The sequence below is a fragment of the Anguilla rostrata genome, chromosome 4 (assembly GCF_018555375.3).
Source record: "Anguilla rostrata isolate EN2019 chromosome 4, ASM1855537v3, whole genome shotgun sequence".
Classification (NCBI taxonomy): Eukaryota; Metazoa; Chordata; class Actinopteri; order Anguilliformes; family Anguillidae; genus Anguilla; species Anguilla rostrata.
The window spans coordinates 59,377,101-59,392,793 of NC_057936.1; the positions used below are offsets into that span (position 1 = coordinate 59,377,101).

Sequence of the window (15,693 nt, forward strand, 5' to 3'; positions counted from 1 at the left end):
ATACTCAGTGTTGTTTCAAACATTTTCTATTTCAAAAAACATACAACAAACAAACATTTTTAAATCCACTGCTTACAGTAAACCCTGTATTACAATACAGTACACAATTTTTTGGCACTTATATCCAGAACAACATATTACAAGGGAATGCAAATACGACTCTTGATGCATAGAACTTCTCATTGAATACATTATGATACAATACATCATGATTATCATATTTCTGTTTGGTTTTCTGTCTTATTTTTACACGGTCAATGTTAGGAAGATGGTTTAATAAATCTTCTGAAATGTAGAATTGATCAGCTCTGCAATAGGAGTCTATTTCCATCCCTGAATTTATACATATATATATATATATATATATATATATATATATATTCTATGAACATATGGCTTTTCGCTCAATTCTCCACTGGAGGTCTTTGCTTTTTCCAAGTACGTCAGCTGTGGCCGGGGAGTGCGCTGAAGGATCTTTCCTTAAAGGGCGCTGCTCACCCACGATGCACTACTGGCAGCCGTCAACGGCCCGGTTTCCATGGCTTTTCATCCGGAGCTACAGCCTGCGCACGTGTGAGCACGCTCGAGCCCACGCGGACTCTGCGCCGGAGTTCACCAACAACGAAAAAACCCCCTAACAGCACAATGGAATTTTTCTGGCTGCAGGTAAAAAAAGATGTTTGTCCTTCACAGCATGCTGCGAAAGTTCAAGGGACTGCCTCTCTTACTTTGTGTCTCCAGTGCAAAGCTTTCAAATGTTAGGGTTTCTGTTTTGCTTTTAGTTGGCAGTCCTGGTTAATTTTTTTAATTAATTTATTTATTTTTTTGCATGACTTTACATTCTGAAGGCTTAATTGGGGCTTAAAGAGGCACGTTACCCTCAGTAACTTTGTGCTTCTGTACGCTGCAGAAATCAATGCAGCACAATATCCTTCTCTTCAACTAAACTAAGGTTAACATTTCACTGAATGGAATACATTTGTGGACAACAAACTTGGGAAGCTAAGTATTTTTGTGGTCATTTACGAGCTAGGTTCTCCAGCAGTTAAAGAGCTCTGACAAGCAGTTCCACTTTACACCGATAGAGGAAAACAATGCACTTTGGTGATAACCATGTAATGTTAATAGGTGAAATCTAAGAAGGAAAAGGAAGTTTAAAAAAAAAAAGTTCAGCCAAGTCCATCGCGAGTTGCAGCCACATTGTCCTCTGCTCAGAACGTGATTGACAGGCAGTTGAGTGTGCTGCTGGCAGAGTTCTGAGGGCCTCAGGCATGTCACAACACAAACTCTGGGGATTTACATGCAGAACAGGCTGTACAGAACTCACTGGAACAGGCTCCGTTTTTTCACCCATACAGCGCAGGGAGATGGGAACGGGCATTTGAATTGGGAAGGAGCCACAGAGGGAGAAAAAAACCTTTACTTTCAAACGCGACCTCTGTGAGAATAAAAAGGCTAAATCGGTCTTTCCCCACATAAGGACACTGAATTATATTATACTGCAGTTGTTCTCAGGAATAAGAGTTGCACATCTAAAGAGAAGATAACATCAAACCCAGTATAAAAAACAGCAGGGCTAGCAGATGACATTTAGTCATCTCCTTCCACTAGTACACCCAGCATGGTGGGGGGAAAAAAGCTAATGTGACTGTCTCCAACAGCCTTCTGCAGAAAGCTACCCTGCAATGCTTTTGAATCCAGATGGTTAAAAAAAGGATTCTGCACATGGTTGCCATCCCCAAAATTCCCATGTGCTTTCAAACTGATTGGCTAGAGGCATTATCAGCCACAACTGGCAAGAAGCACATTCTGTCACCTGTTACAAATGGCAGTGGACACTGTTGGACAGGAACGGAATAAGACATAAATAGTTCCACATGTCAAGTGGACATATTTGTTGGTGTTACCTCTCTTAAAATGCACGAGTAGCCTAAGTCAGCTCTCAATTTAAAAATGACCATAAAAGGTCAAAATGTAACTGAAATTAAATCGACACTTAAAAGGTTCTGAGTTTCTTTACATGGTGTAATTCATGCAGAATTGCCAGCCTACTGTTCGCTAAACGAGCTAAATGATTTCAGGTTATAGAATGTGGATGCTACCGTTTAGTTAGCATTAGTCATTCATTCAGAATTGTGTGTCACGTCTCATCTATTATCGCAGGCCAACTGGACATGGTAAAAGTGACCCCTATCCACTGTGCAATTCTGAGGAAGGGATATGTCCTACAGAAAGGGAATTAAACATGAAAAATTGACTGGAAGTGCAGCACACTTGGTCAGACATGGACAGCCTTAGCCAGCATTTGGCCAGCATCTTCAGCTTACAATCTGTCCATCTTCCCTTTGCTTCAGTCCACCTCCTCATTGAATATTAAACAGCGTAGCTGTATTCCACCTACTTTCTTCTCTCGCTTGTATTCACAAATTCCACCAGGGGGCAGTGTGGCAGTGAGCATCACCGGAGCCGCAGCACTAAATGGGAGTGAGTGTGGCAAGGGGGTGTGTGGGGGTGGGGGGGGCTGGGGTGGGGGTGCTGCAGGCTGAATTATTATTGACCTTTTGAGATATCCAGACTACACATCAGCTGACAGGAAAAAAAGTGCTTGAATGCTATTGAAGCTTCCAATTGACAAAATGATTTGGCTGCTTTCTGAGCCCCCTCTGGCTGAACACGGAATACAACAGAACAATGGTTTAGCAGGGAACTGAAGAGAGAGGCCATGTTAGAGCCGGTCAGTAGGTGAACATGGAAAGCGGAGTGTCCTCCATCATATCATCCTGTAAGGGAGCAAAGGATGATGTCACTTTGAATTCCCCCTGTTTAAAGCACAGAAATAAAAGGCAGAAAGTTATGAGTATTTCAGCTCACCATTGGTAGATCCTGGAGTCTACGGAATTCCGGGCCTTCATTCCTTTGCCGAAATTTGCGAAAAAGGAGGAGCGTCACGATGGCGGCACTCACTATGAACACCGCCACCAGGCTCGCCAGAAGAGGATCCAGAGGGGCTCCAGATTTATGCGAGGCTGTGGGCTCATCTAGCACAGCGAGGAGAAAGGAAGAGGCTCATCACAATGACCAAGGCATAAACATTAACCTGCAGGTCTGTTAATGGGAAGACAAAAAAAACAGGGACCTACACACACCTATATATGGCTCACGTGCACACTGCCCAAAGCACAAATACGTTCGTCAACCAATTTTAGCAATGAACCAGGAAGTGAATTTCAAGCCGCGTATGAACGAACAGGCCTGTGTTTTCAACATCACTCTAGTGCAGGGTGAAATGTCAAGCTGGTGCAGGGACACAGCCAGAGCTGCTGGGAAATGTGACAGCTCCGACTAGCTGAACTGGCAGCGCAACAAAGGCAATTGTCCTCTTTGTTTTGTCTAAGAAAAGTTCCTTTGAATTTTTCGCAAACCAGCCAAAATACACGTGCTCTTGTTCTCAACGAAGACAATAATTGGAACAGCTACAAGCAGAAGAAACACAAATGTCCACTTACATATGTTCTCTTATCACGCACACACACACACACACACACACACACACACGCGCACACAAAGTGAGACCGCTCACCCTCGTCTCCCACATTGAGCTCAGAAGTTTTGTCCTGGTGTGACTTGGCTGGGGCAGTGCTGGAGGGCCTCAGGCTGCTGGTGGTGGTGGTTTGAATGGGAACTTTGGGTGGAGGAGGAGTTGTGGGAGGAGAAGCGCTGGAGTGGGCCACACCAGCACTGGGAGTGGTGGTGACAGGTAGGGGGCTGGAGACGTTGAGGCTGCTTGTGGTCGACTGGATGTTTGCCACAGAGTTTGGGGTAAGCTCTTCACTGGCGGTGCTGTTTGCTGGGGCAGAAGATCTGACGCTTCCTGTGGTAACTAGAAGAGTTAGAGTTTGAACTTAGAAGGCAGGAATGGCTATTTATGTTCTTGTTTCACTGGTTTATTCTACATGTCTCAGCAGAACACAAGAGTGAATCTGTAATGCTATAAATCAGAACACAACAATGATTCATGCCAGAAGATATTCATGCCATGTCGTCAGAAGTTTAAATGCTAGTTATGCCTCTTAAAAGTTATTTACAGACAGAAAGGTCATCTGGATTGAATTAGTATCTATTGGATATTCTGTATTTTACATTACTTCATAAAAGCAGATTCACACTGTAATGTCCTCATCTACATTATGCACCATTAGATCTTTATTGACTTGTCAGCTTGAGAGACATACAGGTTCCCCACGCAACCCCCCCCCCCCCCCAACATGTGGAGGCTACACATGGTGGAGATGAAGTGAGTGAGTCATCACACTCACTGTAACATGCTTTGAGATCCATACTGTATCTAATAATAATAATAATAATAGTCTGAGTAGTAATAGGAGTATTAGTACTATTTTTGATGATGATTATTGTCAACCATTCACCTGCAAGTTATGTCACACTTATTAATAACAACACATCAGCAATTAACGATAGCTAATTGCGCTTTAAGTTTGTGCATGGATGTTTGCCCTTAATGTTAAAACTAATGTGTTATTTAGAAAACAATATTATATAATTATCTTTTCAAAACAAATATAAAGTTTATTTTTCATTTCTTTTTTGTTTTCTTAAGATCCCAACCGTCCTGAAAGAATATATAAGATACCTGCGTATACTAAAATCCACAGAAAATAACTTCAAGAATGGTAAATTGCCTGGGCATTTGTGCTTTCATGTCCTATATTACATTTAACTGCATTGTGGTACTATCAAATAGCTTCACTTCATATTTCTTTGTGGAACAGAAAGATCAGCTTGCTCTTGAAGGAAGAACAACATGAATGTCATGTACTACTTTTTTAAAATTGCTTTTTATATAGGCTCTTAGGGATGTTACATTTATTTTAGAAGGACACTGCTTAGTCCAAAAATGTTTATACAATCCAACCGGCATTTCTGTAAAAAATAACCAAAATATAGCCTACTCTAAATGTGCTCTCCGATTCTGTACTTCCCCCATCACAAAATGTCACTGCAGAGCTGGTGAGCTTCTGCGTTCCTAGAGAGTGGAAAACCTGCCTCAGAGATATCAGAGAGACAGTAACTGTAGCTAGTTTTAGCTTGAGGCTCTTTAATGCTTTCTATAGAGCATTTTAGTCTACAAATAACAAGTATGGTTCTATATAAGGACATATAAATAAAGTTCATTATTGTTATATTCAATCAGTTTAATTAATTAGAATGTTTTCGAGGACACTTATTTGGCAGGAAAAGTGTGTATTGAAGTGTACTGTAAATGTAACGAATGTAAGAAAGCACCTCAAAGGTTTCCTTTCAGGGCAACACGACACTCGAGACTGTTGACATTTTGAAAAGATGTTCAGGTTTGAAAGTGTCTTAAAAATAACACCGATGTACTTGTTGACTAAATATGTCACGTAAAACGAATGAGCGAGCTATACCAGGTTTCTCCACTGGAGTCTGAGTCATTGTCTGCAACTCCAGCACCGAAGTCTAAGCATTACAATGCTGCCGGACCACAATTAACCAGCCCTTGCTGGCACTGCAGAGCATGCTCCCACTCTCCGGAACCGACAGACTGGTCAGAACAATCCCAGTTCACTCCCGTTAGCCCTGAGCGCTTGAACACGGCGGCCTGTGAAACAGATCTACAAGCCCTACTGCACCGAGGACAGTCAAAACAGACCTGTACACGGCAGCCATTTTGAGGGTTTCACTGGCGTCATTTGATATTTCTGGTTTAGCATCCTGTGGGAGTTTGCGTATAGGCTTGATGAGCAAGTGCCGAGGGTGGGGGTTGGAGGGAGGAGCGTGGCGGTTCTTGCGAGAACAAGAACCACTGTTGTTAGGGGGGGGGCACTCATGAACAGGAAGCAGTAGGTGTTTTTGCAGCTCTGACAAACATATCTGTGAAAGATGTGCACGTGTCTTCACCAAATGTTAGCAGACTCTTCGCACTTCCTCGTCAGAATTCACACCTCATTTAATTGCACAGCCTCCTCCTCCCTGTTTCTCTCCCTGGTCTGCTTCCTGTGACTTCATTATCATTTTTTTTTTGCTAAATCTCTACCTGTTTTAATCCAGTCCTTATTTGCTTCCCTCTTCTTCGCTCACCTCAGTAATGCCTACACAAGCTGGGACACATTGTGGATCTTCAATGAGATTCTCTGGCTGTAAACAACAGGATATTTAGCAATTCTTGCAACACATTGTCCTCTGCCCATAGTTGGGATATCCTCTTGATGAGCAGGCAGACAACAGTACTGCATAATGCTCGAACCGAGCTCGCGCTTTCACCCTTGAAATGCAAGCTGAGAAACATTAAGTGGCTATTAAAATAGCTCACAGTGCTAACTTTGGCAAGGGCCGGGAATTAGCAGCATTGCCCAACGAAAAGCACCCTGCACGTCCTAGTCGACAGTGTGTACATAGAGTGGGAAAGAGAACACCAGGTACAAGCAGTCAGACCTGTAGCTGTTCTGTCAGTCATGTGCCAGATTCCAGTACCAACATGCTCGATAAAGCTGACCGCAGTCCTACATGTTCCTTGTGGACCTCTTGAAATGCTCATAATGAGTGTTCAGTGAGGTGCACACAGTACAATACATTCATGAAGGAAAGCATTCCTGTGATGTACACCTGTAATGAGCATATAAAAAGGAATAAGCCAGACCCAGCGTCACAAAGTGGTTTCTTGGAGGAAGGGCACTGCTGAAGATGAATGATTTTCCCCCTCAAAACACGTACTGTACAATCCGAAATTAGCCAAAAAATTGCAACACTCTGCATAACACAGCAGTAGTTGTCACACTAACCTGGAAGTTCGGTGGCTGTTTGATTAGGCAGGGCCTTGTTGTCCTCCGGTGTGGTCTGTGGGGTGCTAACAGGAGGGATCCTGACAGTGCTGTTGCTGCTGCTGCCGTTGGCTGGGGGACTGAGTGGGAGAGGGGTGCTCAGCGTGCTGTTCGGTTGAGAGGAGTTGCTGGAGGCAGGGACCGTTGAGGTGTGGTTGGGGGCGGCTGTGAGCACCTCACTTGAGTTGAGTGCTGGGTCCAAGATGTGGGGTTGCATGGTGATGTTCTGACCTGAAAAATGCAAATTAAGCCTTCAATTTGGGCTTTATGGAGACACAAATACATGTGACAAATAATCCATAACAAATTAACTGATCATTTATTAACTTATCTCAGAACTACATGATAATGTTGAAACAAGCTTGTATTTCAGTCAATGTGTGATACTATATTTATTTAGGAAAACCATGTCTCCATGGGGGTCCCCTATCGTAACTATTAATTTGATCATTAAAAAATAACGGGAAAACAATAATGGCGACTGCATACTTCTTGCTGCTCCACTAGGAATCGTTCATTTCGGGGAGGTGGTATTTTTTGGCATGGAGAGCACGTGGGAAAAAAAGCGGGAATGTTTTGTAAACACGAGGGGGGGGGGTGGGCGGAGCATCACTGCGAGCCCAGTCTCAGCTCAGCGACAGACACGGAAGAAAACAACCACGGTGTTATTTATGGGGCCTGGCAGCCTGCCCAGCCCATGTGTATGGAGACGTGAGAGGGAGAGAGGCCAGTGTCAGGGTCAGGGGTGCTGGAGACACGGTCTGCTGGTTATAGCACACACCGGGGTATCAATGAGTGCTCTTCAGCTGGGCCAGGACAGGGCAGGCAGGGCAGGACAGGGCGGCTCACGGCTCTTCCCCTGCGCTCTCCCCCAAAAACATATCTGCAACCCCAGCCGCTTCTCTATGAATTACGATTTCATTATGTGTCTCGAAACAGATAGTAAGACACACAGGTGATGTAGTCACATGCACGTTTTTGAGACTGGAACAAAAAGTTGGAAAACTTGGAGCCCTCAAAACATGCCTTCCTCTGAGGCCCGGAACCCCTGTCACAACACGGATGTGTGATACACTGCAGCGTGTCGTTTCGCTGCCTCATACTCGGTACAGTGCTATTTCAGTCGATAAAAAAACCTCCTGCTTTGCTAGTTGTGTATTGAAGGAGGGAGTTCTACTGGTGAGCCTGTAAAAATTACCCTTTTGGAAATGTCTGTGTTCAAGGAATATCCCGCTCAGAGTGGGTAGACAGAAATCCGGGATGGTGGCGGAGCTCCATAAAATAGCAAACGATGGAGAGTTAGCAATAATAATGTCTCTGTTTCCCCCAAATCAGGGTGTTATTAATGAAAGCTCAGGTACAGTGGAGTAAGGGGGAAAGGGTATGAAAAGGCCTACTGTTTGTAGGGGGGTACAGGGGTAATTAAATTGAGTGAAATCTCGTCTACCTCAAGTTTTTTTTTCTTAAACCCCAGGTAGCCTAATACATTTAGCCTGTAGTGCAAGCAAAATAGGTACTAAAGTCACAAGAAATATGGCAAAGTAGAAGATGTTAAGCCTAGATGTGCAGGGCCAGGTAAACATTGTGACAAGACGGTTATTCGCAGTGAGGAATTGCTAAGAAGCTTAAGATTCCCTGGTCTTCAGTACACACTCAGAAGGTTCCAGCTGATGGGCATTGAACTGGAGAACCAGGAAGATCAAGAATCAGAAGACAAACATCTTGTGATGTCTTGTGAAACTACACAACTACAGGAAGCACTGGAGTGAAACCAGTTCCCCTGGCTACAGTGAAACGGAAACTACGATCAATGGGTCTTAAAGGATGTGTATCTGCGGAAAAAACCCTTGCTATGTGCTGTTGACAAGAAGAAAAGACTCCAGTGGGAGTGGACCAGAAAGATTGGGAAAAGGCAGATGCACATAATTATAGACCACAGATCAGAGAGGCCATTTGACTGTCGTATATGTCAGGGGTGCACAACGAGGCTCCATCCATTTCAGGATTTTATGCCAACTTATGCTCTCAATTATTTAATTGGCTCAATCATGTCATGATCTGACACTTCGGCACCAGATACTGCCACAGACTGCAAGTGTATCCTAAAGATAGGATGCACTAAATATTTTACTGTACTCAAGTACAGCAGCGAACCAGCATTGTTGTATACAGCTGTCAGAAAACTAAAACTATGGCAACTGAAACAAACACCAGCATGCCGGCTGGCCTTCTAGAACCAGAGTTGGAAAAAATGTTACATTGAAGGGATCCTACACAAATGAGATTGAGAGCAGGGGGGAGTGGCCAATTGGAGCAAAGCATACGACTTCAAATACTGTCTGCGACGTGTCACAGGTGAACGCCAGTGGTGTCTACTCCACCCATTAACCGCTGACCCCGTAACATGATCTATTAAAGGTTAGCGGTCATGACGGTCTCCAGAAATGACTCCACAGTCCAGCTGTCATGTGAACCCCTGCAGTTTAAATGGGCACATGGGCATGCTACAGGAGCAACGGGACATGCAATATAGTTCAACATTTTTCACAAAATGGTGATGTTATCCATTTCCAAAACTCGACCAACCATGCTTTTATCGACAGTTTTGTTTGCCTCTTTGGAACTGTAGTCAGAATTGTGGTTACCCTAAGAGGCAACGTGCTTCAATTTGAACGGCATACTGTATGTAATAGAGCTCAGCGGGCATTCAATGAGTTTTTATCACGCTGCCACTTGAGCCAAGCATGGATGTTCCTGTGCACCCAAGCTCTGCTTCTGAATCTTCCTCTAGCTTTAACTGACACTGTATGCTACTGACTTCACAAATTCCATCTCGTATAGAAATGTCACAGCGTTGCAGCCCATGATTTAAGTCTACGTTTTGAAGAAATTTTGACTAAATTTTGACTAAAACAGAACATGCAGTATTTGACGCACGGATGCCTTAAGGCCCCGTTACTCGAAGGCAGAGAACTGTTGGTTTACACCGCCCCCCTCCCCCCCCTTCACTTGTGAGCCAGGTGTGAATACAGTCTGGCCCATCAGTAGCACTAACTGGTCAAAACAAGACGCATTTGGGCTTGAGGGCCAGATCAACATAGGTCTACATTATGTTGAACTGTAACGACTGTAATGCAGAAGATCTGACATTCGTTTTCAGTCATATGATATGATTGGAATTTATTATTACAAAGTTGCTGAATAATAAAATGTGCTCCTTGGGTATTATTTATGGTAATAAATAATTCTTAATTTCAAAAATCTATATTTAAAAAATACATTATAACATAATTACATAGTACAGTATGCTGCATGTCGATGTCCCACATGCTTGCTGTTGCACATTAATTCGCAAAGCAACATTGTTCATTCAGCAAAAACATGCACTGATTGTATTTGTTCATCACTGATATACAAAGGATTACACTGTGGTTTTCAGAACTGATTATTTGGTCATAGCACACTTCTGGTTCTTCAAACAAATACACCAATGACCGTAATTGTTTACAGGTGGAAAGAAGATGCTGTACCCACAAGAGTCACAGCAACAGGAAGTAAGCTGAATCAGAAGAGAATGGTGACGCTGCTGCAGGTTTAGATGTAGTCATAGGAAATAGATGTGTGGGGGCAAGCGAACTGGAGAAATACAACATGTGGACAAATCAATCAAGGGAGGGGGAAATTAATTATTACAGAATGAGGGATTTGCCGAAATGTGAAAGAAGAGGTGCGCTAACTAAAACATAGAAAAAAGGAAGTGAGAGTGGGGGATGGGCAGAGAACAAAGACAGTTTCAGCAAAGTGAGAAAGGAAGAGAAAGGGCAACGAGATTCTGTAGGAGATGGAGATGCGGGGAGAGCCTATTACTTATCAGATTGCATCGGTGCATCGTGCAGCACTGTGACGCAAGCGTGAGCACAGCAGCGTTCGAAAAGAAAAACAAGGCCACCTGGACCTGCACATCTGATAAGCTCAGACTTATGATCCCTGGCGGACATCTTCTTATGCCATTCCCCCCCTCCCCTCCCCCAATGGATTTACCTGTCGACTGAACATTACTGCGCCTCAGGGGAGACCTAACTGTTCAGAAGCAGACAATACAGAAAGGGGGTAAAGGGTGTGGTCCAGAGCTCTCACCGGATTACAACACAGTTTAAAGCAAAATGACTGTGCTTTTGTCCACCTGTTGTACTTTCATATTTACAGTATGCCCTAACCTAGGGAAACAAACACAGCTCACTTCTAGCATATTCTAAATGCGCTTGTTGATACTTACTGAAACAATTCAGGTTAACTTGCTCAAGGGTAAAACCAACATTTCTCTACAGTCCTGAATACAAATTTTTCAAATGGAAAATGACACCCTGTCTCAGTGTTATGACCAATAGTCTCGTCTCGCCCACACGTTTTCAATGTCGTGTGTAACCATTTGTTTTATTCTTAAATTTCATTCTCATGCCATGAATTTTCCACATTTAATATTAGTTTGTAACTGAAAAGTCCAGGGTAGAGGTGATTTCAATTTGAATATTTTTATGAAGTCCCTTTAACTGGAGAGAAAACTTTGTGTCCAGGTACAATTAAAACAAATGTTTTATGATAAATCAGAAAATCTAGCACAGGTAACTTGTAGAAAGACTATTGTTTCTTTGTGTCATGTGAAACCATAGTTTGTGTAGCTACTGTCTCTGGTTCTCAAAATGTCCCCTTTTTGAAAATTATTGTGCTCCTGTCTTTCCAGATTAGTGACAATATTCACCTGCCATCATGCAGATCAATGGCTTTTGTTAGCAGTTTTGTGACATGAGGACAGGAAGTAAGCATTGACCTACTTTGAATATCCAAGCAGTTTCTCTTAAGCACATACCATAAACAAGTCAGAAAGCAAAATTTGCAATGTAACATTATGGGATCATCACCACAAAAGAGAATCATAAGCACTATCAGTCGATACATGAGATTAATTTTGCTTGAGTATTCAGAGTTCAGAAAAAGACAGTGAGAACAGGGTGTATATAACTTGCCATATTTTTTTTGTAAATTTCTCATTTTTAATTCATCCTCTACTGTCATAGCTTTATTCAGTATTCAGGTCTTAGAAAAAACCTGTGCACGTGCTGTCTGGTAAACATAACTGCCATGACTAAATTACTCTCCTTTTTTCAGCAGAACTGGAAAATGCTTAGACGGCAATCATTACAATTCCCAGGGCTGTGCCTGGAGTGCTTATCTTCCTTAATCTCCAAACAAGTCACTTCCCAGAAAAAGAATTTACATGTTAAAATCAGGTCAACAATCTGACTGATGTTTTCAAACAACCACTGAGGACTGCCAAAAATGTTCAGGCACAGGAGTATCCACAACTGATTGATCCATGAAAACCGATCCTCTTTGTATCTGTGGCTATGAGTTATTGCTCTAAACTCTGATCATTCTGCAACCAGGTTATCGACTTTGATTTATCAATTAATATGCTGCGTAAGTACAGAACCTTGACCAGCAAAGTAGTCATATTGTTTAGATTTAGACATTAAGGCAAGCTATTATACAATACAGAATTCATCTATGAAACTTGCCTGAAGCAAGCTCGTCCATTCAATATAGGTTTGAAAATGACACTTTAATTTCACCGTACCAATCATTTTTGAATGATGAATGAACATTTATTGCCCCAGGCATCTCCACAAAAGCACAATTGGCTCGTGTAAATTGATTTTTGTGGCTCAAGCCTAATTTTAAGCACATATCCTTTTATCAGCTGCTGTAGAATTTATACGCTGTGTAAATCTATTACTGTTCAAAATACTTTAAAGCATTGATAAGAAGGCAGCTTGTCTGTAGATGGGGTAACAGCCTCTGTAACACCTGACCTAGTCAGTTCCCTTTTCCAATATGCTGAAATCATGTTTCACAAGAACGGCAGAGAGCTCTTCATAGATTTGCAATCATGAGAAAACAAAAGGAAGGAAGAAAGAAACCACATACACAGGATATACAGCATAGGAAGGTGCAGAAAGTAGCTGCGAATTCCAACCTCTTTATTGTGCAATGCACGGTGTACATTTATGTACACAGCAGCTCTTACAAGTACTGTAAACAACAATTGATTTATACACCTTACACATTCTACAACAGCTTAATGATATGTACTTACAATTAGACTTGAGCCACAACAATAAATAACACAAGAGCCAATTGAGCTTTTGTGGAGAGGCCTAGGCAATAGATATTCATCATTAAAAAATGATTGGCACAGTGAAATTAAAGTGTCATTTTCAAACCTATATTGAATGGACGAGCTTGCTTCGGGCATGTTTCATAGATGAATTCTGTATTATACGATAGTTTGCCTCATGCCTAAATCCACGGTGCGCAAATCTACTGTGTACATTTGCATGTCAATGTGTATGTACCTGCGTGGTACCTTTGTGTATATTGCATGATTAGACCATAGACTGTATAAAATGGATTAAACACGCAGACAGATATATATAGATAGATAGATAGATAGATAGATAGATAGATAGATAGATAGATAGATAGATAGATAGATAGATAGATAGATAGATAGATAGATAGATAGATAGATAGATAGATATATAGACAGATAGGCTGGAAATTAATACAATAGAACATCATAAGTGTACACAGAGCGGAAATGAATTAGCTCCACGTGCTTGTAACACTTATTTTCAGTTATTAACACTGTCTATACCGGATTTAGCCTACATTGCAGTACTGGATTTACACGCGGGCGCGCACGCACACAGGATACAGCAGGCAAAGATCGATGCCATTAATACCTTATAACTTCATAATTACAACTTTCAGAATACATGGTGAAACGTGATAAGCATATGACAAACAGAATACGTCTAATTCTTTCGTGCAGCAAAACTTTCTTCCATTAATTTTCAGAACTTTTACGAGTATTGCGCATATTACCAACATTTTCAACAGCAAACTACATCTAAGTTACCCCTAGTCCCAAATTTGTGAAAACTAGCTTCTTACCCCATGTTCAAAACATTTTAACTTAATGCCATGTTGCAAAAAACCTTACCTCTGATGTTAGAAGAGCATATCAAGAACATCAGTGCGCACAGCGCTAAATTCGTTATAATTCCCATAACGTTTCTTGCCAAGTTTAATGAGGAAAAACAGTCACTGATGCCTTCTTTTCCCCTCTTCTGTTCCTGCGAAGGATGACGTTTTACTTGGATGTCAGTGGTTCTCAAAGCTAACTATAAATAACTTCGGACGACGAGAAATAAAGGCAGGGGCGAGCGGAGTGCTCAGCTACCAGCTACGTTCCTGTAAGCAAAGCTCTTCAATCAGAGGGAATACAAAGTGCCACGTGTTTCGCCCGGCGCCTGGGAGGGCGCCTCGATGATCAAGGACCAGAATAAACCCTTGCAAACCCGATGTTCGAAGCATATAGCTGCATTAATTATAACGACATAGTCGCTTTCTCCTTTCCGCTCCACGCTCGCCGATCAGTAGCTGTTCTGCTTTGCTTCCCCTGCTCCTTGTTGGTCTATACCCCCTCTCCTCCGCTGCCTATCATTTCACCCAATCTGTGCGTTCTGGAGGAGGTGCAGGGCGCAGCCTGCTCACTCTGTACAGTGAATTACGTTTGCGATGTGTGTGTCACCGACACGCCTTGAAAATAATTTCCAGGCAATTTCCTGGCTATTACGATCCACTTCTTTAGTTTTTTTCCTATTCGTAAAATGAAAATATAGGTTAGTCGTTACAATGTAACACCAGAACATTTCGATTCAAGATAATCTGTGCGATTACACAGATGTGATAATTATGAATAATAGGCCTAGTGTACTTCTATGAACATTGACCAATGATTATTTGAATATTAAATTATTATTATTAAATTATTATTTTGAATAGTTTAAAGGGATGTATTTCTCCGAAATCAACCAAAGAGGTCAAAAAATTTGACTGACGGTACAGCTTGACAGTTCGCGACTCCAATTGTCGTGTGGCAGATCGGCCTACAGTTTGGTTGCTGACAGCTTTTTAGTTGGTAAATGTAGTCTACTTTTACTTCAAATCTAACATGACTATTCTACTACCGTTGTCACGTCAACCGTAAATTTCGCTAGTCAGGTAGTTTAAAGAGGTTTTTAGGCTGCTTAGTCCTAAAAGCATTTCACGACTAACGTTACATTAACCTTGGTTCTAGGCATTTTTTTATAGGCCATATAAAAAGCAAAACCATGCCCATTATAATAGTTTTTTCCCCAGTGGTCTTACTGTGAAATATTAGCTTGATAGAAGCCTACATGCAAACCGAAGCCTTGCTTAACATTCTAGAAACTGAAACTATGAAATTTGTGTGATAGCAATTGCTCCGATGGTATAATCTATATAGCGAACATATTGTAGACCGTGGTAAAGGAAGCAAGCCGATATGTAATTCCGTTGTTACCACGAGGAGCCGCTCTTACACTTTCGATATTTTTCCCCTCAAAAAAACCCCAAAAACTTCATGTTCCACAGTGCAAAGCGATGGTCCCCTAAATAGCTTCAATGAGCAGGCCTTACTACAAATGTTATTTACGAAAAAAGTCATACTATTTAAATGGTTTAGTAAGCGAAAAATATGCATTATACTTATAGAACCGCATTGTATAATGGTGGGTGTTTTTTGCGAAAGCAAAGCAAGGCATGTTGTAAAATATATAATATGTAACAATTAGTTATCTGAGTGTTCTATTGTCATATACCTTATGAATATTTTCAGGAGACCATGCTGTAATACAAACATTATTATCGTGTTCAGATATACTGAATTACAATTTTACTTATTTTG

The 15,693-nt window shown here is 41.8% G+C and overlaps 1 protein-coding gene across 1 annotated transcript; it reads right to left on the minus strand.

Annotated features, from left to right (window-relative positions):
- Positions 1–10: 10 nt before the first annotated feature.
- LOC135253817 (uncharacterized) lies at positions 11–14,458 on the minus strand. The gene is made up of 5 exons (XM_064333602.1): positions 13,924–14,458; positions 6,822–7,091; positions 3,581–3,880; positions 2,872–3,038; positions 11–2,780 (listed from the first exon to the last, which is right to left on the minus strand). The coding sequence occupies exons 1-5, from the start codon at positions 13,988–13,990 to the stop codon at positions 2,736–2,738; spliced, it is 849 nt and encodes a 282-aa protein (XP_064189672.1). The 5' UTR covers positions 13,991–14,458; the 3' UTR covers positions 11–2,735.
- Between the last annotated feature and the right edge of the window lie 1,235 nt (positions 14,459–15,693).